The sequence below is a fragment of the Panthera pardus genome, unplaced genomic scaffold (genome assembly GCF_024362965.1).
Source record: "Panthera pardus isolate Hobbes unplaced genomic scaffold, ASM2436296v1 HiC_scaffold_25, whole genome shotgun sequence".
NCBI lineage: Eukaryota > Metazoa > Chordata > Mammalia > Carnivora > Felidae > Panthera > Panthera pardus.
In genome coordinates, this window is record NW_026526821.1 from 36,220,861 (window position 1) to 36,245,959 (window position 25,099).

A 25,099-nucleotide genomic window follows, 5' to 3' on the forward strand; every position below is an offset into this window, starting at 1 on the left:
TCTCACTCTTATAAAGGAAAACATAATTAGGTAAGAATATGTGTACAAAGTTGTTGGCTGATCGTCCCCCCCCCCCTACACACACACACACACACACACACACACACACACACACACACACACACACAGGAAAGGGTCAGATCGTGATCTCCCAGGCATAATCTCCCTGGGAAGGCTTGTTTGGGTTTAGAGAAGTTCCCTGGAGAAGGGGTTAGATGTAAGCCATCAGCGGCCAGGACACTCACAGCATTTAGGGATGGGTGCACCAGGCTAGCAAAGGGGACAGCAACATCACAACTTGTAAAGGCATATTATGTGACCGTGAAAATAATGAATGAGATCAGTTTCAGTTGACTTGGAGACATTTCTGAAAAAAGCAAAGTTATATACAACGATCTCTCTTAGTAATGTAAACATTTTTTGTCTATGTGTTTGTATGTAAATTACGTGAGCATAGAGAAAGTATAGAACAGTATCCAATGAGTAGTTTATATGTGATACCTGGGGAAGGAGAGTAAGTGTGAAGGTGATGCAGATAGAGATGCCAAGTAGAAGAGAATGTCAGGTGTAGGGCAATTTAAGGCAAAAAGGGGGCAAAAGAGATTGCACTTTGATTATAATTAAAAAACAATAAATGGAGAAATGACTTGAAATGTTTGGTGGTAAAACCTGACATTGGTGCTTCCGTCCAAGTTGGGCATACTTTACTCCCTGCGCAGCTGTAACCTGGGGAAGGAAGATTTACATCTTGGGCATTTTTTACCATCTGTAGTGAGTTGAATGGTGTTGCCCCCTACGCCCCACACCTGCGAATGTGGTGTTATTTGAAAATAGGGTCTTTGCAGATGTAATTAAGGATCTTAGGATGCCATCGTTCTGGATTTCGGGTGGGCCTAAAATTTTTTTTTTAATGTTTGTTTATTTTTGAGAGAGAAAGACAGAGTGCAAGCAGGGAAGGGGTAGAGGGAGTCACAGAATCCGAAGCAGGCTCCGGGTTCTGAGCTCAGCACAGAGCCCCAAGCGGGGCTCGAACCCACGAACTGTGAGATCATGACCTGAGCTGAAGTCGGACGCTTAATCGACTAAGCCACCAGGTGCCCCTGCAATAACTAGTTTCTTAATAAGAGAAAGGAAAAGGAGATTTGTGACCCTGAGAGAAGAGAAGGCCTGTGAAGGTGGAGGCAGAGATTGTCGGGTTGGGTGTATATGCCAAGGATTGCCAAGAGCCGCCAGAAACTAGAAGAGGCAGGAATGATTGTCCCCTGGAGCCCCTGTAGGCAGTGTAGCCCTGACGACATCTTGATTTCAGATTTGTTAATGGCAGCCCTACCCAAGTCCTACAGCATCCATGTCACAGATGCTTTATCACAGGGTTAGATGGTATTCACAGGCAGGGGCAATAGTTTGCCCACTATTTTATATTCTTCACGCTACATAGGTGTTTTGCTGCTGCTTGTGTGTGTTAGTACAAATCAATAGAAACTGTGCCACATTTACTTGGACATGTGCAGCTGGTTGGAAATTTGAGACCATGAAGAAAGGTTATGCATTTGCTTTAAAAACTTACCTCTCTGATATGTACATATCTTTAATAATGTGCAGGAGAAGATAAATATAAATATAGATGAGGAAAATGAACTTACTGATAGGAAACATGGAAGACTTATTAAGAAAAGATTTACTAAAGAAGGACAACATTGGCCAACAATGTATAAAAAATGTCTATGTCGTTAATAGTTTTAAAAATGCAAATTATTAAAAGGAGTCCATTTTCAGCTATTAAGTTGGCAAAAAACTAGTGCTGGCCAAAGTTCAGGAATACGAGTACTTGTACACACTGTGGTCAGAGTATTTTGATGCAACATTTCTGGAAGACTTAATTAAGACAATGTACATTAATATAATCTTTCCATTTCAAATAAATACTTAGGCCCAGAAATCATAATTCTATTTATTTATTCTGAGGAAGTAATCTGGATATGGGAAAAGGATATATACAAGATGTTCACTGAGTTTTTGCTTATACTGGTACAAAAATTAAAACCAGCCTAAAAGTATACTAATAAAAGCTCATTGGCTAAATTATGGTAGAATCTCTACAACTGAAATTTCTTTAGGAATTAAAAATGATGTAGTAGTAGAATATGTAGTGATTGTACATGTTTATGATGTGCATCTTAGGTAAAAGGAACAGATTCTAAAGCAACATCCTATGTTAATACATTTTGGCAAAGCATATACAGAAAACAAACTGAAAAGATGCATATAAAATGTTAACAGTGGTTATTTCTGGGTAGTGGGACTACATTTGACTTTATTTTCCTTGTCTGTGTGTGATTCACATTTTAAAAATTTTCTATTACCACATAATGTTTATGAATGATTTGAATAATTATGTAATAATTTTATACAATTGCTTTTTAAGAAATAAAAATAATATTAAAAAAAAGTCTCACTGGCTAGGTGATCAGCTCCTTGAGGTCAGGGACTGTAAATAAATCTTTTTTTTTTTTTTTTTTTTTTTAATACTTCTAATACCATTGACTGTTGTGTCTGGCAAACAAAAAGAAGTCACTTAACACTTCTCAAAATGAAATTTTAATACTTCAAGCAAAAGCTACAGGGCTAAACTAGGATTTTCGTTATAAATATTTTCTCAGTGTGATTTCTTAATAGGAAATTATCAAGTTGATTGATTTCCCTCTAAGTCACAATTTATTACAGGTAATGGTATGGCACTGCTTTTAGTGCTTTTCTTACTAATTATCTCTCCAATAAAAGGCTTGATCTATATGTAGGAGTAGTTTTCATGGACTGCATTTGCTTTTATGAGTATTACTGTATATTTAATAAATAAGTATATAAATTTACTTGTAATCTAAAGACACAAGCTGACATTGGGTTCAGATACATTTAAAATCAAATTTTGTAAGTAAGTGGCAAAAATTTCCAAGGATTATGGGATACCATAGTTATTAAGCGGAAACACTTAACTACATGATAAAAAAAATTATAAAGATATCACATGTTTAAGCTTGCCTTTTCCTTCAGATCAAGAGATAGGTTTATTTAGACAGCTGAAACAGAGCCCTATAAGAGGTGTTTAGTCTCCTTGACTATTCCCCCAAGATTATCAGGAAGGAATGAATAACTGATTGGATGTTTGACAGGGCCTGCGTTAATTATGCAAGTGATTTTTGTACATGATTTTCTTAGTAACCTGTATAGTTTATGTAACTGTAAACAATATTTTATTTTATTTTTTGGAAGTATTTTTTTTAAGTTTATTTTTATTAGAGAACAAGCGGGGGAGAGGCAGAGAGGGAGAGACAGAATCCCAAGCAAGCTCTGCACTGTCAGCATGGAACTTGATTTGGGGCTTAAACCATGAGATAATGACCTGAGCCAAAGTCCAGAGTCAGAAGCTTAACTGACCGAGGCACCCAGGTGCCCCCATATTGTTTTATTTTAAAGTTATCCAAAGAATTATTCACAGTGTAAGAATATAGGATATGATGGATCTTACAAAGGTACTTAAATTTTTTCTACTATCAGGTGAAATGCCTAACTAGCTTTGATTATACAAACTGAGCTCAAGGATAGTATGATAATAAAAGATTTATATGCAACTAAAAGACAATATACAATTTAAACATTCTGGGGAAAACACTTCACTCTAATGATTTAAAATACCTTTATGTTTTAGTAGAGATTATTTAATATAGTACAAATGGAAGAATTAAGGACTGGGGTATTTATAAAACCAAACAAGTATTTTGACTTAGAAGATTCCTTTAATTTGCTTTCATTTTCCAATATTTTCCTTGCAGCCAAAATCCTAACCTCTTTTGATAAATAGGATGCTAATCCTGTTGGACACCTACGGCTCAGTAAACCTGAATGCTACACGTCCTGTAAGTCCCACAAAAGTCGTGAGCAGCCGTCCCTGACTTCATTCTCTTGAGCATTATTCTCCCTTTCCTTTTTTTGTAGCTGTCAGGGTTTCCAGTTCTGTCTTCGAGGAACCTTGTAATGCGATATTCAGACCTCAGTCTTACTTACAGTCACAAAACATGGTCTGAGGCTTAACTTAGTTGCTGTTTCTGTCATTTATTTCTGTCAAAATGAGCTCCTCTGCAATTATTTGCATCACGAATTTTCATCTCATATTTTACCATCTGAGTTTGATGATTTCCTTCATCTGTTAAGGAATTGCTTCTTTTAAAAAAAAATATTTACAGTATTTTCTAGTAAGGCTTGTACACAACTTCAGGAAACATGACTTCATGAGACTATTTAAACAAATTTATGACATATTCAAAATGAGAGCATGGATGTTTCACCAAGGTATGTAACTGAATTTTATGGCAAAGCTAAATAAAAATGGCAGAGTTAATGGCTATCATGGGAAGTGGAGGCTCTTAACCTCTAAGATCAACTGGAGAGATTCAGTGTGGCATCCCTTTTTTGAGTAACTTGGAAATGCAGTAGAAGGCCAGGGAGACCCAGGGCAATTCTCCTATTCCCACGTGACACACTTTCTTAAGTGAATGTAAAACCCCATTGTAAGCATGTATGATAAAGAACAGTGCCTTCATGTTTGTAGTGATGGTGAAAACGCAGAGGCATGGCATCAAGAATGCTTTTTGCCATTGTGTGACCAAGTTTTCAATATGTAATTATAAATAAGCCTTTGCTCCTGCCTTTATTAGATGTCTATTGCTGCATAACAAGTTATACCCAAGACTTGACTTACGATTTATTATCTCACAGATTTTGTGGGTCAGGAATCAATCTGGGAGTAATTTAGCTAGGTTCTCTGCTTTAGGGTCTCTCTAGTAGTTGCAGTGGCAGGGGTTACTGCTAAGGCTCCACTAGGGGGGATATGCTTCTAAAAGAATTCTTGTGGTTGTTGGTTGGATTCAGTTCCTTATGTGCTGTTGGCTCGAAGCCCCTGTTTCTTGCTATGTGGGCCTCTCTCCAGGCATTCCCAACCCGGCAGGTAGCCTCTGATCAGGGTGAGAGTGAGAGATCAAGAGAGAAGCCTATCTTTCTACAACGTGACATCCCATCACTTCTGCTGTATACTCATTAAAAACTAGTTTTTAGGTCCCATGCACACCCAAAGGGTGGACTACCAGGAAGTGACATCATTGAAGCCATCTTAGAGGTTACCTCTAACGTATCAAATGCAAGATACATTCACACACTCCCCAGATCCCCAAAAGTCTCATCATATTACACCATCAGCTTGAAGTCCTGAATCTTATCACTGAAATCAGGTCAGGCTGGGTGAAGCTCCTCAGGTGTAATTCATTAAGTCCAGATTCTGCAACACAGCTCCTCTCAATCTGTAGACCCATGAAGCTAATGGGACAAGTCATCTGCCCTCCACTCCCAACATACAATGATGGATTGAGCATGGGAGAACTCCAGTAAGACATTCCTGTTCACAAGGGGGAGAAACTCAGAGGAGTCCCTACATCCACCCCACACTCAAGGGGAGGGGACTGTTCAAGGTCCTGAAAACCAGGATTGGGAGAGGTCACTAGTACCGTCTTAGAGGCTGCCTACCACACTGTCCTTCCATTTGACTCTAATAATAAAAAGTAAAATTTAAGAGACTGTTTTATGAAGCATAAGGTGCACTCAAGTTTTCATAGTTTTATGTTGCATTACTGTGTACTACAATTTTTTCTTTGGCTCAGGGTAAAAATTATTTTGCATTGCAAGAATATAGGAGGAAATTGCTTAAAAACTCTTTTTCCTTCTAACATGGCTACAAATCTGACTTACATTGTTTAATTTTCCCAAAATTTTCAAAATGTTTAAGGTTTAATATAACATCTGTTACAGCTCCATACTTATTCCTCAAGCTGCATTCTGTATTTCATCTTCAATTTATCAATACATTGATTGCATTTGCATAAAATTCAAATTATATTCCTTGGTGAAACATCAGTTTAGTATAACCAAACTAGAGCATAGATTAGGAAGTTTTTTTTTATTTCTGTATATTCTTAGAATGATGTCACAATAACAACACAAATTTAGAACATACAGTGTGGCATCTGTGGAATCCCTAAGATAACTATAATATCTTTAATAATGCTTCATGTTTTTAATGTTCTATGGTATTTCCATTTAAGAATCATATTTTTTCCTTCTATATCTATAACTTTATGAATAACCTATCCAAATATGCAGAAGAGGGCCTTGGGAGAGAAAAAATATGCACATTATTTTTCTTAACTGACTACCTGACTAGGTTTTTTTTGTTTGTTTTTGTAATATAAACATGTTATTCTATCAGTTTTTATCTTCAATGATATATGAAAGATCCAAAATCAAGTTGGCTGTCTCCACAGCCACCTGCAGGCCACTAAGTTTAGCAGTAAAACAGTCCAAGGTCAGGTTGTTGGCTGAGCCCACAGCTTCATGTGGGAGGCAGGTTTGTGGTGCAAAGGGATGACGAGTACTCTTTAAAAAAGACCAGCGGAGTTCTTCCTGGCTAGTGTATAGTCCACAGCCACATCTTGAAAGCAAATCTGGCCAGTCAACAACAGAGGGAGACTCTGGCTGAGCGGACCAAAAGTGTCCATACTTCATGTCTGTAAGAATTTCACCTCCATCATGTTCTAGAGAGCCAGCAACAGATTCTAGTGCACTGCAGAATGCTTCAGTGAGGAGCTGAAGTTCTGTTTGAGTACACCCATCATCTTGGAGAATGCTTTCGGGCTCATTACAAATCTAAAATAGTAATAAAACCATTGAAAACACATACAGAGCAATGTTATAAAAATTTTTCTGAAAGATAAAATACTTGATCAAACCTTTATCATGAAATTACTACTTGTGTTCAATTTCCTTAGGAGTTTAGCACAATGCTAATGGGCAACTATGGGTCAGCTGTCCAGGCTATAATCCCTTAATCTGGTTGATTATAGTATAAATATATGCTAGTCATGTTATCAGAAAGAATGAGTCAGAATAAACCCCATCATTGGCTTACTATGAAGGACTGCTCGGTAGTGTCTCCTCAATACATGAAGGACATGGCATAATGCATATATTACAGGTTTTCATACACAGGAGGAGGTTCCTTAAGGCTAATGTCCAAATGAAGTACTTATTTAGCCAACTGTTTGAGATTTGTTTAAAATGAGAACACACATTATTATTAAGACAAAAGCCATTTAGGGACATGTGCAATTTTCACATTAAGGTTTTAAAATAATCTCTTTAATGAGAAGTAAATGTTTTTTGTTTGTTCCACCATTCTAAAAAAGTTTATCCTAGAGATTTAATGATAGAAAAAGTAATATATTAGCAAACTAATAATTGAATGATAGCTAAAAACCCATATTCAACCCATTTCCAAGCAGTGACCACTTTCTTTTTCGGCTCAGGATGTGTGAACCACATAAGATGGCCTCTACTGCATGTTCTTTCCCCAGATTTTCAGTACTGTATTGTTTCTTCAAAATTCTACTTAGAAAACCTTCCTCCTCCAAAAAACCTTTTCTAGTTTACTCAATCCCATTTGCAGACTATATTGCATCAATAGATGGGCACTGATTTTGTTTTTTGTGATGTATATTCTGATAACTTTTAGATTTTAAATCATTTTGGGAAGTAGGGTGGGGCACATGTGTAAAAAATGTGCACTGTTTCTCTAACCTAGTCAGCCACCAGAAGCTCTGCAGTCTCTTCATAACACTCCTGACCAACCAAAGAATCAACTGCAAATATGTGGGAAACATACCTTTTTGTATCTGTTTTCAAAAAGTCAGCATTTACGAAATAATCAGAACCATAATGGACTAAATTTATGTATTATCAGGACATAGTTTCCTAAATGAATAAAAAATATTCCACTTGATAGAATTTATATTATAAACAGATACCAATTTAAAAATCATAATAGAATCTGGGATATCTGGGTGGCTCAGTTGGTTAAGCTTCTGACTTTGGCTCAGGTCATGATCTTGTGGTTCATGGGTTTGAGCCCTGTGTCAGGTTCTGTGCTGACAGCTCAGAGTCTGGATCCTGCCTTGGATTCTGTGTCTCCCTCTCGCTCTGCCCCTCCAGTGCTTGTGCACCCCCCCCCCTCAGAAATAATAAATGAATAAACTTTAAAAATATATTTAAAAAATCATAATAGAATCTAATACTTGGAATGCTTAAATGAAATTAAGTCTTTTCTTGACAGTCCAGAAGGTATGAAGTATTCTGTGGAATCTTAACACTTTCATTATGAATATCAATTATTATTGGACCACAGCAGTTGAAATCTCGAGTACAACTCCCATTTAACAGAACGCTCATTTCAACATGCAATATTTAGACAATATTCAAAGAATGTGATCATTTGGTAAAGGGCTGGATTAATAATAATCAGTGTAATAAAGATATTACCTTATATTTGCAAATGTTATTTTCCTCATGTTTTCAAATACAATATTTGATTTGAACTACTGAGAAATTAATCATTAAAAGTTCCAGGGTATTATGATTTGGTTTATTGTCTCATAAAAACAAATGTTGCTGGGAATTCAGATAATCTGAACAGGACTATCTAACCTACCTTGTGTCTGATATATGCTGCCAAATGAGTTTCAGTACAGCCACCTCCCAACAAAACACTCGGTTCCTTGATTGTTAACTGCAAAACATGCAGTGCTGTTTGACATGTGAGCTAAAAAAGAGATGAATCATCAGAATCAGATATCGACATGAGATACACAAAGAACTATAACCATTTTTCAAGGGAACTTAGATAGTAGACTCAAAGAGCTGGATTTTAATTGCAAAAGAACAAAACTTGTGTTGCCAAGGTTGTAATGTGATGAATACAGTTTGAAACAATAAAGATTAGAGATTAAAGAAAAATACTTTAGCCAGATGTTTATTTCCGTAGGCAGGATTAATATCATCTTTCATATGCACTTAGCTCCTCAAACTGAGATTGACAAATGGATGTCCTCAAAATAACTGGGTCAGTAAGGTTTGCTAGTATTTCTACCAAAAAGATTATTTTAGTCTAAATAAATGAGTTATATACATGCTATAGAATTTATTTCAGGCTGCTATGGAAATAATATAGCTACAACCCAGTAGTAGTAGTAGTAGTAGTAGTAATAATAATAATAATAATAATAATAATAATAATAATAAAAAAGAGAGCCCTTTCATATTTACCAAGGACATATCCTTGAGTATATATGAATCAAGTTTGTGACCAATACTCATATAAAAGTTGCATGTGTTATTGCTGGTAGAAAACAACAAACTCTTAAGAGGTGGATGGGTATGGATGGGGAACTCATTTTCTAAGTGAATTGTTCATACACATTAGCATCAAGGTATACACAATTCAAGTTAATTACTAAGAAAAGTTCACATGTCAAGGACCTTTAGATTGCTTGTAAATACTAGAAATAATAACTGGTAGCACTTGCTAAGTCTACTGTAATATCACAGGCAATTCAGTCAGCTTACTTGTGACTTTAATTCTCATTTTTGTTGTTGCTTCCTAAATCACCTAGGAAAGTTATGAAAAACAAAATGCAAGCTCAGCTATGTGAAGATAACTATTGTGTCTGTCCAACTATTTAATCTCTGTTTCAGCCCCTAGACAATGGAATTCAAAGTCTGTTACCTACCTTCAGCTCATCCCAGGCAGTGTCATTTCTGTTGCAGAGCAGCAAGCTGCAGATAGTTGCCTCATTAGGAATAAGATGAAGAAAATGTTTGAAGCCAAATTTTTCAGTGCACAAATCTTTTACACTTCCATAACTACTAGGAGAGATTGAGCCTAGGGAACCAATAGGCTGTGTTCCTATTTTTTAAAGTTTAGAAAACACAAAAGGTATGAGTAAAGATGGAATGTACAATCATGTACAATGGATTCCTAAAAGCCCCTAAGCATACACTTCGAAACATGAAATGCAGACTAAATAACAAGATGCATTTTCTAAAACCTATAAGATAGGTAGTAGTCTGCTATTAAAATGATATACAATAAAGCAGAGGTTCTTTCACTTTACAGACTTCTTTGAACACCTGTTAGGAGCTATCTCGTTCTCTAGAAAAGCACACAAAAATGTGCATCCATCTTCTGGGAGCTTAAAAAATTTGCAAGAACCCAGAAAGTAATCCCTGAACAATTACACTTATTTGAATATTCTTTTCTTCTAAAGCCTCAAAGAATAAAGAATACTTGAGTAATCTAAAATTTAGGGATTACCAAAAAATGCCTACGAGATATGTATTTCACTTGGGGGACACAACAGAGAATCTGAGAGGATCTGGCTCTACTGCTTATGTGCCACTGGACACGAAGCAAGTCTCTGATGTCAGAGTCTCTGATGTCTGGGTGGGCCTCCCCATATGACAGTAAGATGGGAATAGTAATGCCTACTTCACAAAACAAATCAAATGTTAAATGTTCTGTACTCCATGACAAGCTTCAAACACACCAATGGCCTATGCACAATAACCCCAGATCATCGATAAAGAGGAATTTTGTCTGAAGGAGGAGAAAGGAGGTAATAGGTAATGTTAACCTAGATACACTCAGGAAGGTGGAAAATATAGTTTACCTGAGCCACGGGCTTGGTATAGTTTTTCCCCTTTTTATCTCACAAGGTCTCTGCTCCCAAGATCCAGGACTAAAGCTCTGGCTATTAATACCATGTTCTAGTTATATGTGGGATAAATAAGAACTGTGGGCTGGTATAGAAACCCTGTGCCCACATAAACTATTGTCTCTATAGCAAAATGTTTCATATTTTAAAAACTGACTAAATAACCTGTAACACTCGATATTCACAGCTGGAAAAGTCATGAAAAATCAATAAATATTTAAAGCTATGTGTCTGACCCAGAACATCAGTGAGTTCCATAGAACTATTTCCATTATTTCTTCATAATTTCCACTTTGACAATCATGGGACAGCCTTATAGAGGTAGGGCAATAATCCAGAGATATTAGGTGTTCAATACTGGCATACACACTACTACATTTTGATGAGTATAACACTAAATATAGTGAACTTTAACAATGGCTTCAAGTCTGATAAACGTTGCAATTGATCAAAATGATCAATTTTGGTATGTTGTTGATGCAATTAAAAGGATACTGAAAGTGGCTCAAATCACGAACTCTTCATGTTGTCATGTTTCTTTGGCTGTAATATCAATCTTATGTCTGATTTTAATTTACAAAATACAGTGAATTTCTTGCCTGTTACAATTCTGTATCTTACCAAATAGATTAGTTAATTCAACAAATGTCTTAGAACACCTACTGGGGACCAGGCCTGTTGTCAGTGCTAAAAATAAAAGACGATCCTGATTCTTAAGGAGCTCAGCTGGAAATATCAGATATTTAAAGCTAGTGCGTGTACATACCCACCCACCCACTCCTAATTAAGAACTATTTAGGCAGAAGTACAGTAGTGAAGAAGTACAGAAGTGAAGAAAGGGGATCTTTTAGCTGCAAAACTACCTTCTGAATATAATGTGATTTAAGAGGTTTGTAAAATTCAAAGTTTTGTGTTAAGTATGAAAGACCTAATGATTATGAGGTGATTAAACTTCTCAATACTGTAAGATACCTGGGGGGGTTAATAGTTTTACGTCATAACAGATTCTGTTGTCCTTTGGGGGGCAGGAAAATACATAGAAGTAGCCATAATCACTCAACTTTCAGTAAGTGAATGTTATAGGATATCCTTTATGAGAAACCTTTGCTGCCAGAAATGTTAACATATGCTATAAAGTTGGCGGCTTCTAAAATTTTTCAAGATGTTCACAGTGACACACACCAAGAATATCTCAGCTCAAAAAAAGTGTGATTTATTAAGTGTAAGAGGCAAAGGCTGAAGGTGCTTTTTACCTGTCACTTTACTCAGGGGTTCCATGAGAGCCGCTCCAACTCTGTCTATGGCAATCATGCGATGCATACTGAGAAACTGTTTCAAAGATGGGTGCACAACTTTTTGGCATATGAGTAGATCTATGTGATCACTAACTAGCTGCCTTCCTAGGCTAAGCAACTGGTCCAGGACTGCATTTTCAAGAGAAACCCCAGAACTGACCACTACAGTTCCTTCTCCAGTGTCAGAGACATCTCCAGATAAAGATGCACAGAAGAGTGCCACCTTGAAGGTGTCTGATTTTTTGATAGGTAAGATCTTCATCAATTGAACTTCTGATATTTCAAGAAGTATTCCAGGTAATACAGTAGAATCTGTAACTCTTTGACCTTTTAAAGGCACAATTATACTCTTTCCTAAAATGAGGCAGTCTTTGGTGTTTTCTGGAATTGTAAGCAAAAAGGCTCTCAGAATCAAAGCACTGATATGGTCTATTTCCTGTCTGGTGAGCATGCAGGCAGGTTTACTTGTTACTATACTGCGCACCAGGCAAAGGAGGGTCTGAGTACTACTGAAGTCGACTAGAATTCGACAACCACAGAACTCAGACTGGAGGTAGCTGGTGCAGAGGCTCAAAAGATGCTTATTTAATTTGATAACAGTGGTGGGCATCAAGCCTATTCTCTGAACATTTTCAATCAGATTGCAGCAAAGAATGGCTGTGAATAAGCCACAGTCACTGAAGCATGACACATGATTCTGCATGGATGTTGTTAGGATCTTTAAGATGGGATGGGTGACAGAAAGGTTAGCGAGCAGGGCTGATGACTGTGAGGTTGTGCACACACAGCCCCCGAGGCCATTGTGCAGCTGCTTCAGCCTACCTGAAGGGCCATAGCTTGATGTTAGGATGCCTTTCAAGACACAAAGTGTGGCCCTGACTCTCTCACTTGTCAGTGGTTCACTTTTACAGAACGATGGCTTTTTAGCTTCTAAGCGAGACATCTTATTTTAGGTGATAATTGGTGAAGACGGCTTTTATTTTGTCAACCATATTTTTCTGTTTATTGCATTGTCATGGGTTTTGACATTTAGAAAAAAAATTATTCTTCAAGGAATGAAAGTCTTGAATATGCGGCACTGTGGCTATAAAATTAGCTCCAGGTTTATGAAGCTTATCAGCATGGAATGATTTAATGACATAGTAATAATTCCAGGTATTTATTTTTCCTTCATTCTTCAATACTCATTTTGTTTGCCTCTAGATTGAGACTTTACAGATTGTTTTGCAGCCCTCTGTATAAAGTATGTTCCAAGATGGACACCTATGAAAGACACCCCAGCTACAAGAAGCCAGTTCTTTCTAATCCAGCTGGTGTTTTTCATCTCTTCTTTCAATATGAAGCTCAGATTCAAAGATACTTCTTTCTATAAGAAATAAAAGTAAAACATTTTAGAGAAATAATTCCAAAATATTTAATAGAATGCAGTTTACTATTTTGACACTCTGCTCCCTCTTTAGAAAAAGGAATTATCAACTGGCACAAGCCTCCAGAAAATGAAAAATGTAAATCCACTTAGACTAAGCATTCACTCCTTTGTTCCTCAATGAATCCCTCCAAGAAAAAGTACTGATATTTGAATGATTTTGGAATGCAAAACAACGTAATAGCTAGAAAGCTTACAGTAGTTATTTGAGTATGACATGCTTCTAGAAAAGAAATGCTATATTATGAAACTCATTATAAAATTCTGAGTCTTAAAAAAAACCCCAAATGTTTTTATTCTCTTACATCAAGATTTAATGTTATGTTTTTTCTATAACTCTGGAAACCGTAGGTCTAAACATAGATACACTTACATCAAATCCTGCTTATAAATAATTATGAAATATGATAACTGTTAGGTCTCCCAAACGTAGACCCACTTTTTAATGTACAGTCTAGCTCTAGCTGTATAAATCTGCACAGCACACTGTACCAAAGAATAAACCATGTTTTCAATGTTTGACTAAAGTCAGAGCTAATTTTTTGTAGTTTCATTCTATCAATTAATGATTGTCAGTTTTGATGTCCTACCATAATCCTCTCCAAGACTTTGGTTAATGACAGTAAGTACAAAAATCAGGGAATATGCTGTTTGACAAAGAGAAAGACAGGATCTGATTTGCAATTTCTATCTCCAAGGGTCTGAATACCATAAAATATTATAACAAGTGTACTTGCACTTGTACTAGCTTCCTTAACAAGGTTGTAAATAAGTAGCGTGCCTTGCAGCATAAAATCCTGACACTTTAATAACATGTGAAAAAAATAAAAATTTCAGGTCATGGACCTTGTCTATTGAGGCTTGGTGCTTTGAAGGTGAAAGTTCAGCCAATTATTATTTTCAGGAATATGCTAATTATGCCAATCACTTGGACAGTATTTAGCATAAATAAAACTAATTGGACTACCTCACTACAGGACTACCTGAAGCAGACGATGGCACAGTGTGCTATAGACCGAGAAGGTGGTGTGAAGATGTGCAAAGAAGAGGTGAAGAGGAGGAGGGGATGTTATTCAGTGTTATTTCGGTTACCACTCCTCCCCATTTAAAGGACTGTAACCATGGCAACTGGACCCAACTAAAGAGGAGGCAATGATGGCTAGTGTTCTCCTTGCAATAAACTACAGTTATCCTTTTTTACAAGACGAGGAAAAAAATCTTTAATCTTATGCCAAGAACAGCCAAGGTACTTAAATATTATTTCAATGGTTATTTTAGATTCAGCAAAATCTGTGACATACATTTAAACAAAACCTTAGTGAAGTGACTTCTATACATTATTTTATACTTTGTAACACACACTCACACCAAAACACAAATCATAATAGAAAACTGTGATCGATAAAATGATTTCTCCAGTTAAAAAAAGATTTCAATACATAACAGTGACACGTAACATTTCAAAAGCAGAATGCCACATCAGCACCTCTAAGAGTCTTGGGTAGTGAGACCAGTAACCACATCTTTTGGCTAGTATCTCTATAAAATCTACGAAATCAAAGAAGAAATCATTGAAAGTATTGTATTGGTGACTCCCAAATCATTTTTAGGATGTCAAAACTTTCTGACTGTGAGTCTAGATCCAGACAAAGCAAGGTACAACTGAAAGGAAAGAAATGAAATGGCTTATAGAATATATGTGGAAGTGTCAGATCTATTAAAACTCTTTCTCCTGACACTATGACCCGTATTTCCAAAGGCTACCATCACATGAACAGCTCTGACTTCCTGGATGCACAGGCCTGCCAGATGGGCTTTTGCAGTAACAGATAATTTAATTAAAATAATAAAATTGGGGCACATGGGTGGCTCAATTGGTTGAGCATCTGACTTCAGCTCGTCATGATCTCACAGTCTGTGAGTTCGAGCCCTGCGTCGGGTTATGTGCTGACAGCTCAGAGCCTGGAGCCTGCTTCTGATTCTGGGTCTCCCTCTCTGCCTCTCCCCTGCTCACACACTCACTCACTCTCAAGGATAAAAAAACATTAAAAAAAATAATAAAACTTACATGACTGTATTCCAAATTTAGACATACACTATAAATTGTGATTTAAAGAGATATAAACAGGTAAAATTTCTCCCATCAGGGTTCCTGGGAGAAATGGCTGATTCTAGGTCTGAGGCAAAAAATATACAAGATGAACTGAGGATTTTTTTTTTTTTTTTTTTTTACCTAAGAGTAATATACTTGGGTCATATTAAAGAACACAGGAGAGGGGCACCTGGGTGGCTCAGTCAAACATCCAACTTCGGCTCAGGTCATGATCTCACAGCTGCTGAGCTGGAGTCCTGCATCAGGCTCTCTGCTGAGAACTCAGAGCCTGGAGCCTGCTTCAGATTCTGTGACTCCCTCTCTCTCTGCCCCTCCTTTACCCATGCTCGCGCGCAGCGCGCGCGCGCGCGCTCTCTCTCTCTCTCTGTCAAAAGTAAATAAACATTAAAAAAAGGGGGAGGGGGGCGCCTGGGTGGCTCAGTCGGTTGAGCATCCAACTTCGGCTCAGGTCAGGATCTCGCAGTTTGTGAGTTCGAGCCCCGCGTTGGGCTCTGTGCTGACAGCTCAGAGCCTAGAGCTTGTTTCACATTCTGTATCTCCTTCTCTCTGCCCCTTCCCTGCTCATGCTCTATCTTTCCCTCTCATAAATGAATAAACATTAAAAAATTAAAAAAAAGCACAAGAGAAAAATAGACATAGGACTCAATATGAAGGGCATCCAAGATGGGACCCAAGATGGGACATCCAATATTAAAAATATTGATAGTAATAGCTTGAGATAATTCAAGTAATATGCAAACTCATGAATTCATATTGTCATCAAAAACAAAAACCCTCATTGCTGTTAGGGCACAAATTTACTTTTATAAAAACTCATAGATGGAAGTAAGCACTTATCTTGCTTTTCCTGATAAATGCATTTTGAGGGAAAACTGAATACTTGACGAGGTAAAGTTGTTCCAGCTCATAAATGGAGAAGCAATGATAGAATTTGAGCAACATCATTTTGCAACTCCTAAGGAAATAATGTATTAGACTATTGTGGTGGTTGGCAAATTACAGCCCATGGGCCACATCCAGCCCGCTGCCTATTTTTGTAAATAAAATCTTGGCTCATGCTCGTGTATCATGTACGAATGCTTTTGTGCTACAACAGAAAGTTGAATAGTTGAAACAGAGACTGTATGGTCTGCAAAGCCTAAAATATTTACAATATGGTCATTTATAAAAAAAGTTTGCCAATTCCTAGATTAGAGCAATGATCATAAATAAATTTTATAATAGACCTTATAATGGAGAGATCAGACTGATAATGCACTTTAATCTTAGCAACACTGAAAGTGGATCAGACAGTATACGTGAAACAGTGATTTTACTAGAATGTCTACCATAGCACATCCATGAAGTATTCTTTTTCAAAGAAAAAAAGAAAGTAAAAGCAGGCCTTCTGATCTAACTACCAGATTATAGGAGATATGGGAGAGTGAGAAACTTGTTAAGTGACAAAATGAGGACTCAGTCAACCAAATTCAGAATGTGGGGCATTCAAAAGAGGCAGATTGGGAAGGGAAATGGAGTGGCTGAAAAGAGACATATCTATCAAATACAATGAGTGGACCTTATCTGAATTCCAATTCCAACAAACCACCTGTAAAATGAGATTTTTTAAAAGACAAATTGGAAATCTGAACATGGCCCTGAGTATCCAATGGTAGTAAAGACTAACCACTAACTTTTTCAGTGTGATAATGCACTTGTGGTTGTATGTGTATTTATCTTTAATGTTAAAAAGACATACTGAAGCTTGGGACTTGCTTTAAAATATTTAAAATATCAAAAAGGGGGTGAGGACAGAAAGATAGATAAAATAAAACTGGCAAAATGTTGTTAAGTATGAAAGCTGGGTGATGGATACTAGAGAGTTGAATATACTATTCTCTATTTTGGGGTATGTTTGCAATTTGCTATAATAAAAGTAGAAATTAAAAAAATAATATGGGACAAATAACAGCACATTATTTTGATAGAATCAATGTTTAATTCATTCTAGATGTTTTTTGGGTTTTTTTTTAGATTTTATTTTTAAGTAATCTCTATACCAACATGGGGCTCAAACCCACAATCCCAGGTTCAAGAGTCACATACTCTACCAACTGAGCTAGCCAGGCGCCCCTAAATCTGGTTTTAACATTTGCTCGCCCTAAACCTGTTTTAATATCTGTTTCTGCTTGCTTGACTGGCATTGTTGGTCTCTCTGAAACTTCTAACTACTGCAGCAATGACATCCAAATCTCTTACTGTATTTACCTTAACGTTGTAGAGATGTTTTCTCAACTTTACTTTCCAAGAATACCTCAATTAATAATAATCCTTGTATTTCTTTTCACAGAAGGAGAAACTGCTTTCTTTTTTTTCCTCAAAATTTGGCTATTGCAGACCCCCAATCTCTTATGACAAGAATTAAAGGAAAAAAACAATGTCATAAGTAATACACATACACACACACGCGCGCGCACACACACACACATTCTGTCTCTCTAATGATCTCATTACAGTCTGGAAGAGTTTACAGATAAAAATCAAGCATCTAATAAACTCTTTAACTCCCTGCTGCTCATGTCCACTAAAACTCCCTTTATAAAAACAAATCTTACATCTTTTATAAATACAAATCTTACACAGAATGTCTTAAGGTTATTCTTTTAAGTCATTAAGCTTCTGATATTTTATTACCTGTTTTTTTGTGTTAAATAATTGTCTATTACTTTAAGCTACCCTCTTCCCTTTCTCTTTATGAGCATTTATAAATAAAATCTTGATTTAAAATAATGTAATTTTGGGGGGCACCTGGGTAGCTCAGTCAGTTGAGAGTCTGATTCTTGATCTTAGCTCAGGTCTTGATCTCAGGGTCGTGAGATCAAGCCCTGCATTGGGCTCCTCACTGGATGTGAAACCTACTTAACAACAACAAAAAATAACGATGTAATCAGAAATTACATTACAGTTTTATCAGAAGCCAAAATTACAGACCTCTTAAGAATGTGGAAAATCACAGAGGTTGTCCTTCTATAAGAAGCAGACCCTAAAATGACCTAACTTATGCCAAAATTAAAAGCACATTACTCATCTGATGGTCATAAAGGTATATTAAGATAGAAAATGGTCCATAATTATAGGGCTACAGTTCTCCATCTGGGGCCAGATCAGTTTCATAATTCAGGGTTTCCTGAATTTTAGAAAAATAATACAGCATCTAGCACCTATAGCCAAAATAATATAGTGTTTAATACCCATAAGCAATATAATCATAATGCTCATAATCAAACACAACAGTATTTCTGCAGTAAAACTAAATAATCATACTGAGTGGAATAAAGACTATAAACTGACTCAGTCAGCTAAGATTAAGTTTTGCTACCAAAGGAGTTATAACAAAACTTTTTGGATTTTAGAACTTATTGGATATTGGAATTATAGTTAAGAGATTATAATCTTGAATTATGTAACTATATCCTCTTATTTCGGTGACTCTCAAAAGTAACATTACTTCGAAGCTAAAATATTAGATACTAAAAATATTAGATACTAAAGAAGGAGTATGTGGCGTTTTATTAGCTCAATTGGTTAACCATCTAACTCTTGATTTCAGCTCAGGTCATGATCTCATGGTTCGTGGGATTGAGTCTCATATGCTGGGCTCATGCTGTCAGTGCGGAGCCTGCTTGGGATTCTCTACCCCGCCCACCCCCGCCCTCCTGCCCCACCATTCCCCAGCTTGCTCTCTCGCTCTCTCTCTAAATAAATAAATTAATTAAATAAAAACTTTATTAAAAATAAAAATTTTAAAAATAATAAAATAAAAAATAAAAAAATACAATTAGTTTTATTTGCCTTGGAAAGAAACAGAACAATAATAAAGGAGAGAACTTTTGCAAGTTACAGATTTGTATGTTCTGGGATAGACTTTTGTCAACTAGACAACTACTCTTTTGGATACATTTATGATCCTGGTGACATTAGTGAAAAGGACAGGACAAGTAATGGACTGCATGCCCTTTCTCCTTTCATCCAAATGACTCTGCCAGGCAAGTGTCAAAGGTCTTCATGGAACAAACTTTCCTAGAAGCAATTACAGAATTAATATTTTGGCAATGGGTCATAATAAAAACAACAGGTATGTAACTTACCAACTTAAGCTTTTTCTTGCCAGAGCTCTGTACTTAAAAAAAATTTTTTTAATGTTTATTTTTGAGAGAGAGGGAGAGACAGAGAGACAGAGAGACCGACCATGAGTGGGGTAAGGGCAAGAGAGAGAGGGAGACACAGAATCCAAAGCAGTCTCCAGGCTCCATGCTGTCAGCACAGAGCCTGATGCAGGGCGCGAACTCATGAACCGCGAGATCATGACCTGAGCCGAAGTTGGACATGTAACCGACTGGGCCACCCAGATGCCCTGAACTCTGTACTTTTTTAAAGATTATGTTTCCCATTGCTGGAACATACCTTTTGGTTGACTAGATTAAATCAAACTTACCTGAAGATTCTAAGCCTGCTATTTCCCTTGGATGTGACTCTTCTGAGGACGTCCAAGTACTGGACTATCTGGCTCAGAAATGTTGTCCTTATTAGGCATTTGGAAAACAGGGCTGCTTTTGATTCTGTGCCATCCCAAATGTATGAGCCCAACTAAAGGTACCATAACAACCAGAACTTTGTAGTCTCTCCAGAAGTTCTGAAAGCTCATAGTACTTCAGCATCAGTGCACCTAAGAAAAGGCCAATAATTAAAGACAGGAACAAAACAACTCCCTCAAGTTCTATCTATGAACCACCACAAGTAAAATATTGCACTGTAATAAAAGTAGACTATTAAAACATTTTTAGGTGTAATATAGTTTACTGTTAATTAAAAAGGATATGTTGTAGGCTCAAAGGGATAGCAGGAAGTCAGGCTTGAGAACCTTATAAAGCAATAAAACCTTTATTCAAAGATTGTAAAGGCACCACATTACCTGCTAGAAAAGCTATATACATCTTTGGAAATGCTCACGCATAGATATCGTTTTCTTTATATAATTAACTATACTTTTTCTGAGCCGCAGTAAACTTAGATTTAAAAATAATTACATTTAGTCATTATTTTAACTGAAGAATCAAATGGTAATCCTTAAATATGTAGTAAGAACTTAGATTCTGCATTCCGACACATGTAAGTGATGGTGTTTCAATGGAGATTGGGAGAGTCATGCATAGATTCTAATTGTAGCAAACAAATTTTGGCATGGACTCTGATTTGGGACGAATTAATGCTATTTCCATTTATGTCCTGAAGCACAGGATTTTAGTGGTTGCCCTTATCACTAATAACTACCACACAGGGGTCTTCCCAGTTTACATGGAGAAATTGGAGCTAATAACTTGCATGGATTTACAAAGCTAATTTGTATTAAAGCAGATTTCTTTCCTGTCTTTGGTTTGTAAAGCCTGGAGTGTGGCCCAGGAAATCTGTTTCTGATGATCTGTTGGCTTTGGGAACTCGAGTCTGGACAACCTTTAAAGACTTCTTAAACTTTTTTATTTAAGGGACACTCGTTAGGCTTTAGTGATTAGCTTATAGACTTGCAATAGTACGAACGGACCCACTTCCCAAGTTCCTTTCTGAGCATAGACAGACAATAAGGGCTGCTCCATCATCTGTGGGATATACTAAGAATTACGTCCAGTTGCATGTAGATGAAATTTGGTACATGCAATCTGTTACGTTATAATAATTTTGTATGAATGCCATTAGAAAAATATCTCAACAAAACTTACTTCTTTCCAAATCAAGATTAAAATATACTGCTGGGGCGCCTGCGTGGCTCAGTCAGTTAAGTGTCTGACTCTTGATTTTGGCTCAGGTCATGATCTTCTGGTTCGTGGGATCGAACCCTGTGTCAAGCTCTGCATTCACCTTGTGGAGTCTGTTCTCACTCCCTCTCCCTTTCTCTCTGCCCCTCCCCTCCCCTGCTCGCATGCACACTCTCTCTCTCTCTCTCTCTCTCTCTCTCAAAAATAAATGAACGTTAAAAAAAATACAGCTAGTGAGGTGAACAACTATCTCAGTGTTCTGGGTATATTAAAAATAAACGGCTCAGAGTTATGCCTATGTACATATATCATTTCCAGCATTAGAAACCATTTCTCCCAGTGTCCAAATTCACATTATATAAGGACTTTGTTTGCAAAAGTTAAACTACTAGAAAAAAACAATGGCCTAGTTGGCATTCTGTGGCCTTTTCCTGTTCTAACGTGCTCTTGTATCCTATACACTTTCTGCAAACCTTTAGGGACCATACTTTTATTGACATATTTATGTTCTATCTTTGGAGAAAGCCTATCACAATTAATTGTATCATTAAATTTCATTTATGAAATTTAAATTTAAATTTAAATTTAAAAATCATTAAATTGTGAAGCCCACTATACAAAATGCTTTTGAGATTTGAGGATACAATAAAACACAGTGGTCTGGAATAGTGAGGGAAGAACTATAGCAAGGATTACGTCGTAGAGGGACAGAAGCTGCACCAAAGTTACCTGGCTTGTGTTGCGTGATGTGATATTTTTGTCCACAAAATACCTTCAATTAAAGGGTTAGAAGATAACATCATTCATATCTAGTTTCATCAGTACTTACGGTGATTCTAACACCTCTGAACTCTCAACATGAGGTTATCAATTCACATTACTTTTTAAAAAAAAAAAATTTAATGTTTATTTTTGAGAGAGAGAGAGAGAGAGAGAGAGAGAGAGAGAGGAAGACACAGATTCCGAAGCAGGCTCCAGGCTCTGAGCTGTCAGCACAGAGCCAGACACCGGGCTTGAACTCATGAACTGTGAGATCATGACCTGAGCTGAAGTCGGACACTTAACCGACTGAGCCACCCAGGTGCCCCAAGTCACATTACTTTTTTTTTTTTTTTTTTTTTTTTAAATTTTTTTTCAACGTTTTTTACTTATTTTTGGGACAGAGAGAGACAGAGCATGAACGGGGGAGGGGCAGAGAGAGAGGGAGACACAGAATCGGAAACAGGCTCCAGGCTCCGGGCCATCAGCCCAGAGCCTGACGCGGGGCTCGAACTCACGGACCGCGAGATCGTGACCTGGCTGAAGTCGGACGCTTAACCGACTGCGCCACCCAGGCGCCCCAAGTCACATTACTTTTGATGGATGGCATTTCTTCTATGCAGTTTACTTCTCCATGATCTCTAATATAATTCAATATTTGTCAGCTTTTTTCCTGAATTATAAACTTTTAGGGAAATAGTTTATAGAAAATAGAGTTGTCTGTATAAAAGAATATAATAATAAAGTTGGGGTGAAGAACTCAATAACTAAAATTCAGAATAAATTAAACTACGATCTGTAACAGCAATGTTTGGGCAAGTGTACAGAAGAGCCTCTCCATGTAAAACACAGTATGTGATGTGATGTACTATGAACCTTCTTTGAGAAGAATCTTGGATTAACATCAAGTTAGCTTACACTTAATGAATCTTTGGTCATCCATGGGTTAAGGACAAAGGAGGCACTCCATTTTATTTACTCTGTGTTGAACAGTCTATTATTTGTTTCCATTAGGATAATTTAAGGATCTATGCATCTTCTTATACATTTAGGTTGAGTTAAATCTGGGAATTAGTTTTTTTGGTTGAAAACTCATCATTGGTCAATATCACTGAGGCCCAGTAACAGACTTCCTGGCTAGTAAATGATGTAGACTGATCTAATGATTAGTTGCTTCTGTGTATGCAACACCTACATGCTCCCATTTCCTCAAATTCTCCATATGTCATATGTTGATTTGGGTAATGGGAGTGAGAGGCTGGTAACTATTTTCCAATGATTATTCTGTTGTATTCTGAGAGGTTTGGAAATTGGTCAGGATCTAGAGAGGGCTTTTTACTTTATAAAATGCTTTTATTAGAGTTTTCACATTTAATTCACCTAAAAACACTACCACACTGTATACATAACTGTCCATCTCCACCAAGCCTGATGGAACTGGCACTCTTTTAAAATGGTACAGGTAACTTTAACCTCCTTTTTTTTTTTTTTTTTCATTTAATAGGTTTTCAGCACACTACATGTATCCAGTAGGCTGAAAAACCAACTTCCCAGGACAAAACACATTAAACTTTACTAACGAAGGCTCATTGTTAGTTTTAAGAAAAAGACAACACAGTTTTGAAATTTGATGTTAGATGTGATAGTGAGGTAATGCATTCCTTATTTTGTTCATATCTTCTTGTGGAGGTTTAAAATATAATCAAACATATTTTGGAGGTATAGTTTTAACATTTTTTTTTCTCCTCAATTCTTCTGTGGGATTTTTTTCAAAATGATAATTAGCATAACTGCCCATTTCTAATAAATATAATATAGGCTTGCTTTTTAATAAAGTTAGAAATATAGAAATAAGGAAAAGAAAACTAAAAATGTCTGTTCTCTTTGCAGTTTAAACAAAAATGTGATGATGATTTACATGCTGTTTTATAATCTTTTCTTCCCCCAAGAATATAAATCTTCATTATCATTTTTGATAGCTTTATAATTTTTGGTTGTATGGAAACATGCTAATTTGATAGATCTCTGATTGATAGAAATTTGAGATTTGTTTCAATGTTAAATTTATTCCTAATTACGCTATGGCAACAAATATTCTTTTTTATTTTAGAGAGGGAGAGAGAGAGTGTGCGAGCCAGGGAGAGCAGCGGGGGGAGAGAGAGAGAATCTTAAGCAAGCTCCACGCTCAGCACTGAACTGGACACTGGACTCAGTCCCACAACCCTGGAATCATGACCTGAGCCAACATAGAGTCAGACGCTCAACCAACTGAGCCACCCAAGTACCTCTGGCAACAGATATTCTTGTAAATATTCCAGAGTCCTTGCTTACAGTTCCTATAATATGCTGCTTCTCAGGACAGTATGAAGAATTACCAGATGTCTTCATTAATTCATTTTTCAAATGAACTTACGAGGTTTTCTAAAACTCTTGACTTTTACAAAGGTTCATGATGTTGAGCAGCAGGGATATTGAGATTCAATTTGGGAAGTGGGAAATTAAGCTATATGCAATTTATCTCATGATGGTCCTTCCCTCAAAACACTTGTCAAGTCATTCCAAGTGAGATGGAACTATTTTACTGACACCAGAGATACCTGAGTCTGAAACAAAACAAGAATGTGCTCAAAATGATCAGGTTTGATGATCAGTAACAGGCTGGTCCCTAAAAATAACTAGTCCTTGCTGTTTATTCATTGAGCTTTTCAAGTTTGCTTGGACTAAAGCAGCAACAGAAATGAGAGCACAGTGATTTTTCCTCCTTGCTACCCCTGTTTGGTGTACCTGCAACTGCCTTTTTCTTATCTTTTCTGAATCTTTTTTTAATGCACTGATAAACAAAAAAGGTACAGGGCTTTTAGAAATATGAGAGAAGGTAAGAGAAGTAAAATTACCAAGTTTTAGCTCAACTAAAATAGCATTTAGAGTTTTACTCATTGAAATGCTTTGTGTTAAGTTTAAAATACACTTACAGGCAATCTTCCCACAGATTATGCTTTCATATAGTCTTCTTTCAAAAATATATACTTTGCATTATTACAAAGGTTTCGTAATTTTTATCTCATTTT

At 36.7% G+C, this 25,099-nt stretch overlaps 1 protein-coding gene and 1 long non-coding RNA gene across 3 annotated transcripts in view; one reads left to right on the forward strand and one right to left on the reverse strand.

The window, feature by feature from the left end:
* Positions 1–24,896, forward strand: part of LOC109274709 (uncharacterized) — a 96,885-nt gene extending 71,989 nt beyond the window's left edge. The window contains exons 4-6 of one of the 2 annotated variants that reach the window (XR_008417786.1): positions 12,054–12,193; positions 14,348–14,616; positions 19,073–19,209. This is a non-coding gene — a long non-coding RNA (uncharacterized LOC109274709). Of the gene's footprint in view, positions 1–12,053; positions 12,194–14,347; positions 14,617–19,072; positions 19,210–24,141 lie in introns of those variants that run through there. The other variant, XR_008417787.1, reaches the window with a different exon arrangement.
* Positions 3,419–12,956, reverse strand: MKKS (MKKS centrosomal shuttling protein). The gene is made up of 4 exons (XM_019462514.2): positions 11,903–12,956; positions 9,666–9,841; positions 8,588–8,698; positions 3,419–6,750 (listed from the first exon to the last, which is right to left on the reverse strand). Exons 1-4 carry the CDS (start codon positions 12,885–12,887, stop codon positions 6,310–6,312), a joined length of 1,713 nt encoding a protein of 570 aa, XP_019318059.2. The 5' UTR covers positions 12,888–12,956; the 3' UTR covers positions 3,419–6,309.
* Positions 24,897–25,099: the final 203 nt, after the last annotated feature.

Bases quoted from the DNA above. Each gene is read 5' to 3' on its own strand.
- MKKS (XM_019462514.2), bottom strand. From the start codon at position 12,887: ATGTCTCGCTTAGAAGCTAAAAAGCCATCGTTCTGTAAAAGTGAACCA. The intron at 9,842-11,902 runs GTAAAAAGCACC...TTTAAAAAATAG, and splicing joins ACCCCTGAGTAAAGTGACAG to GAACACAGCCTATTGGTTCC. The intron at 8,699-9,665 runs GTAGGTAACAGA...TCTCTTTTTTAG, and splicing joins CTGCCTGGGATGAGCTGAAG to CTCACATGTCAAACAGCACT.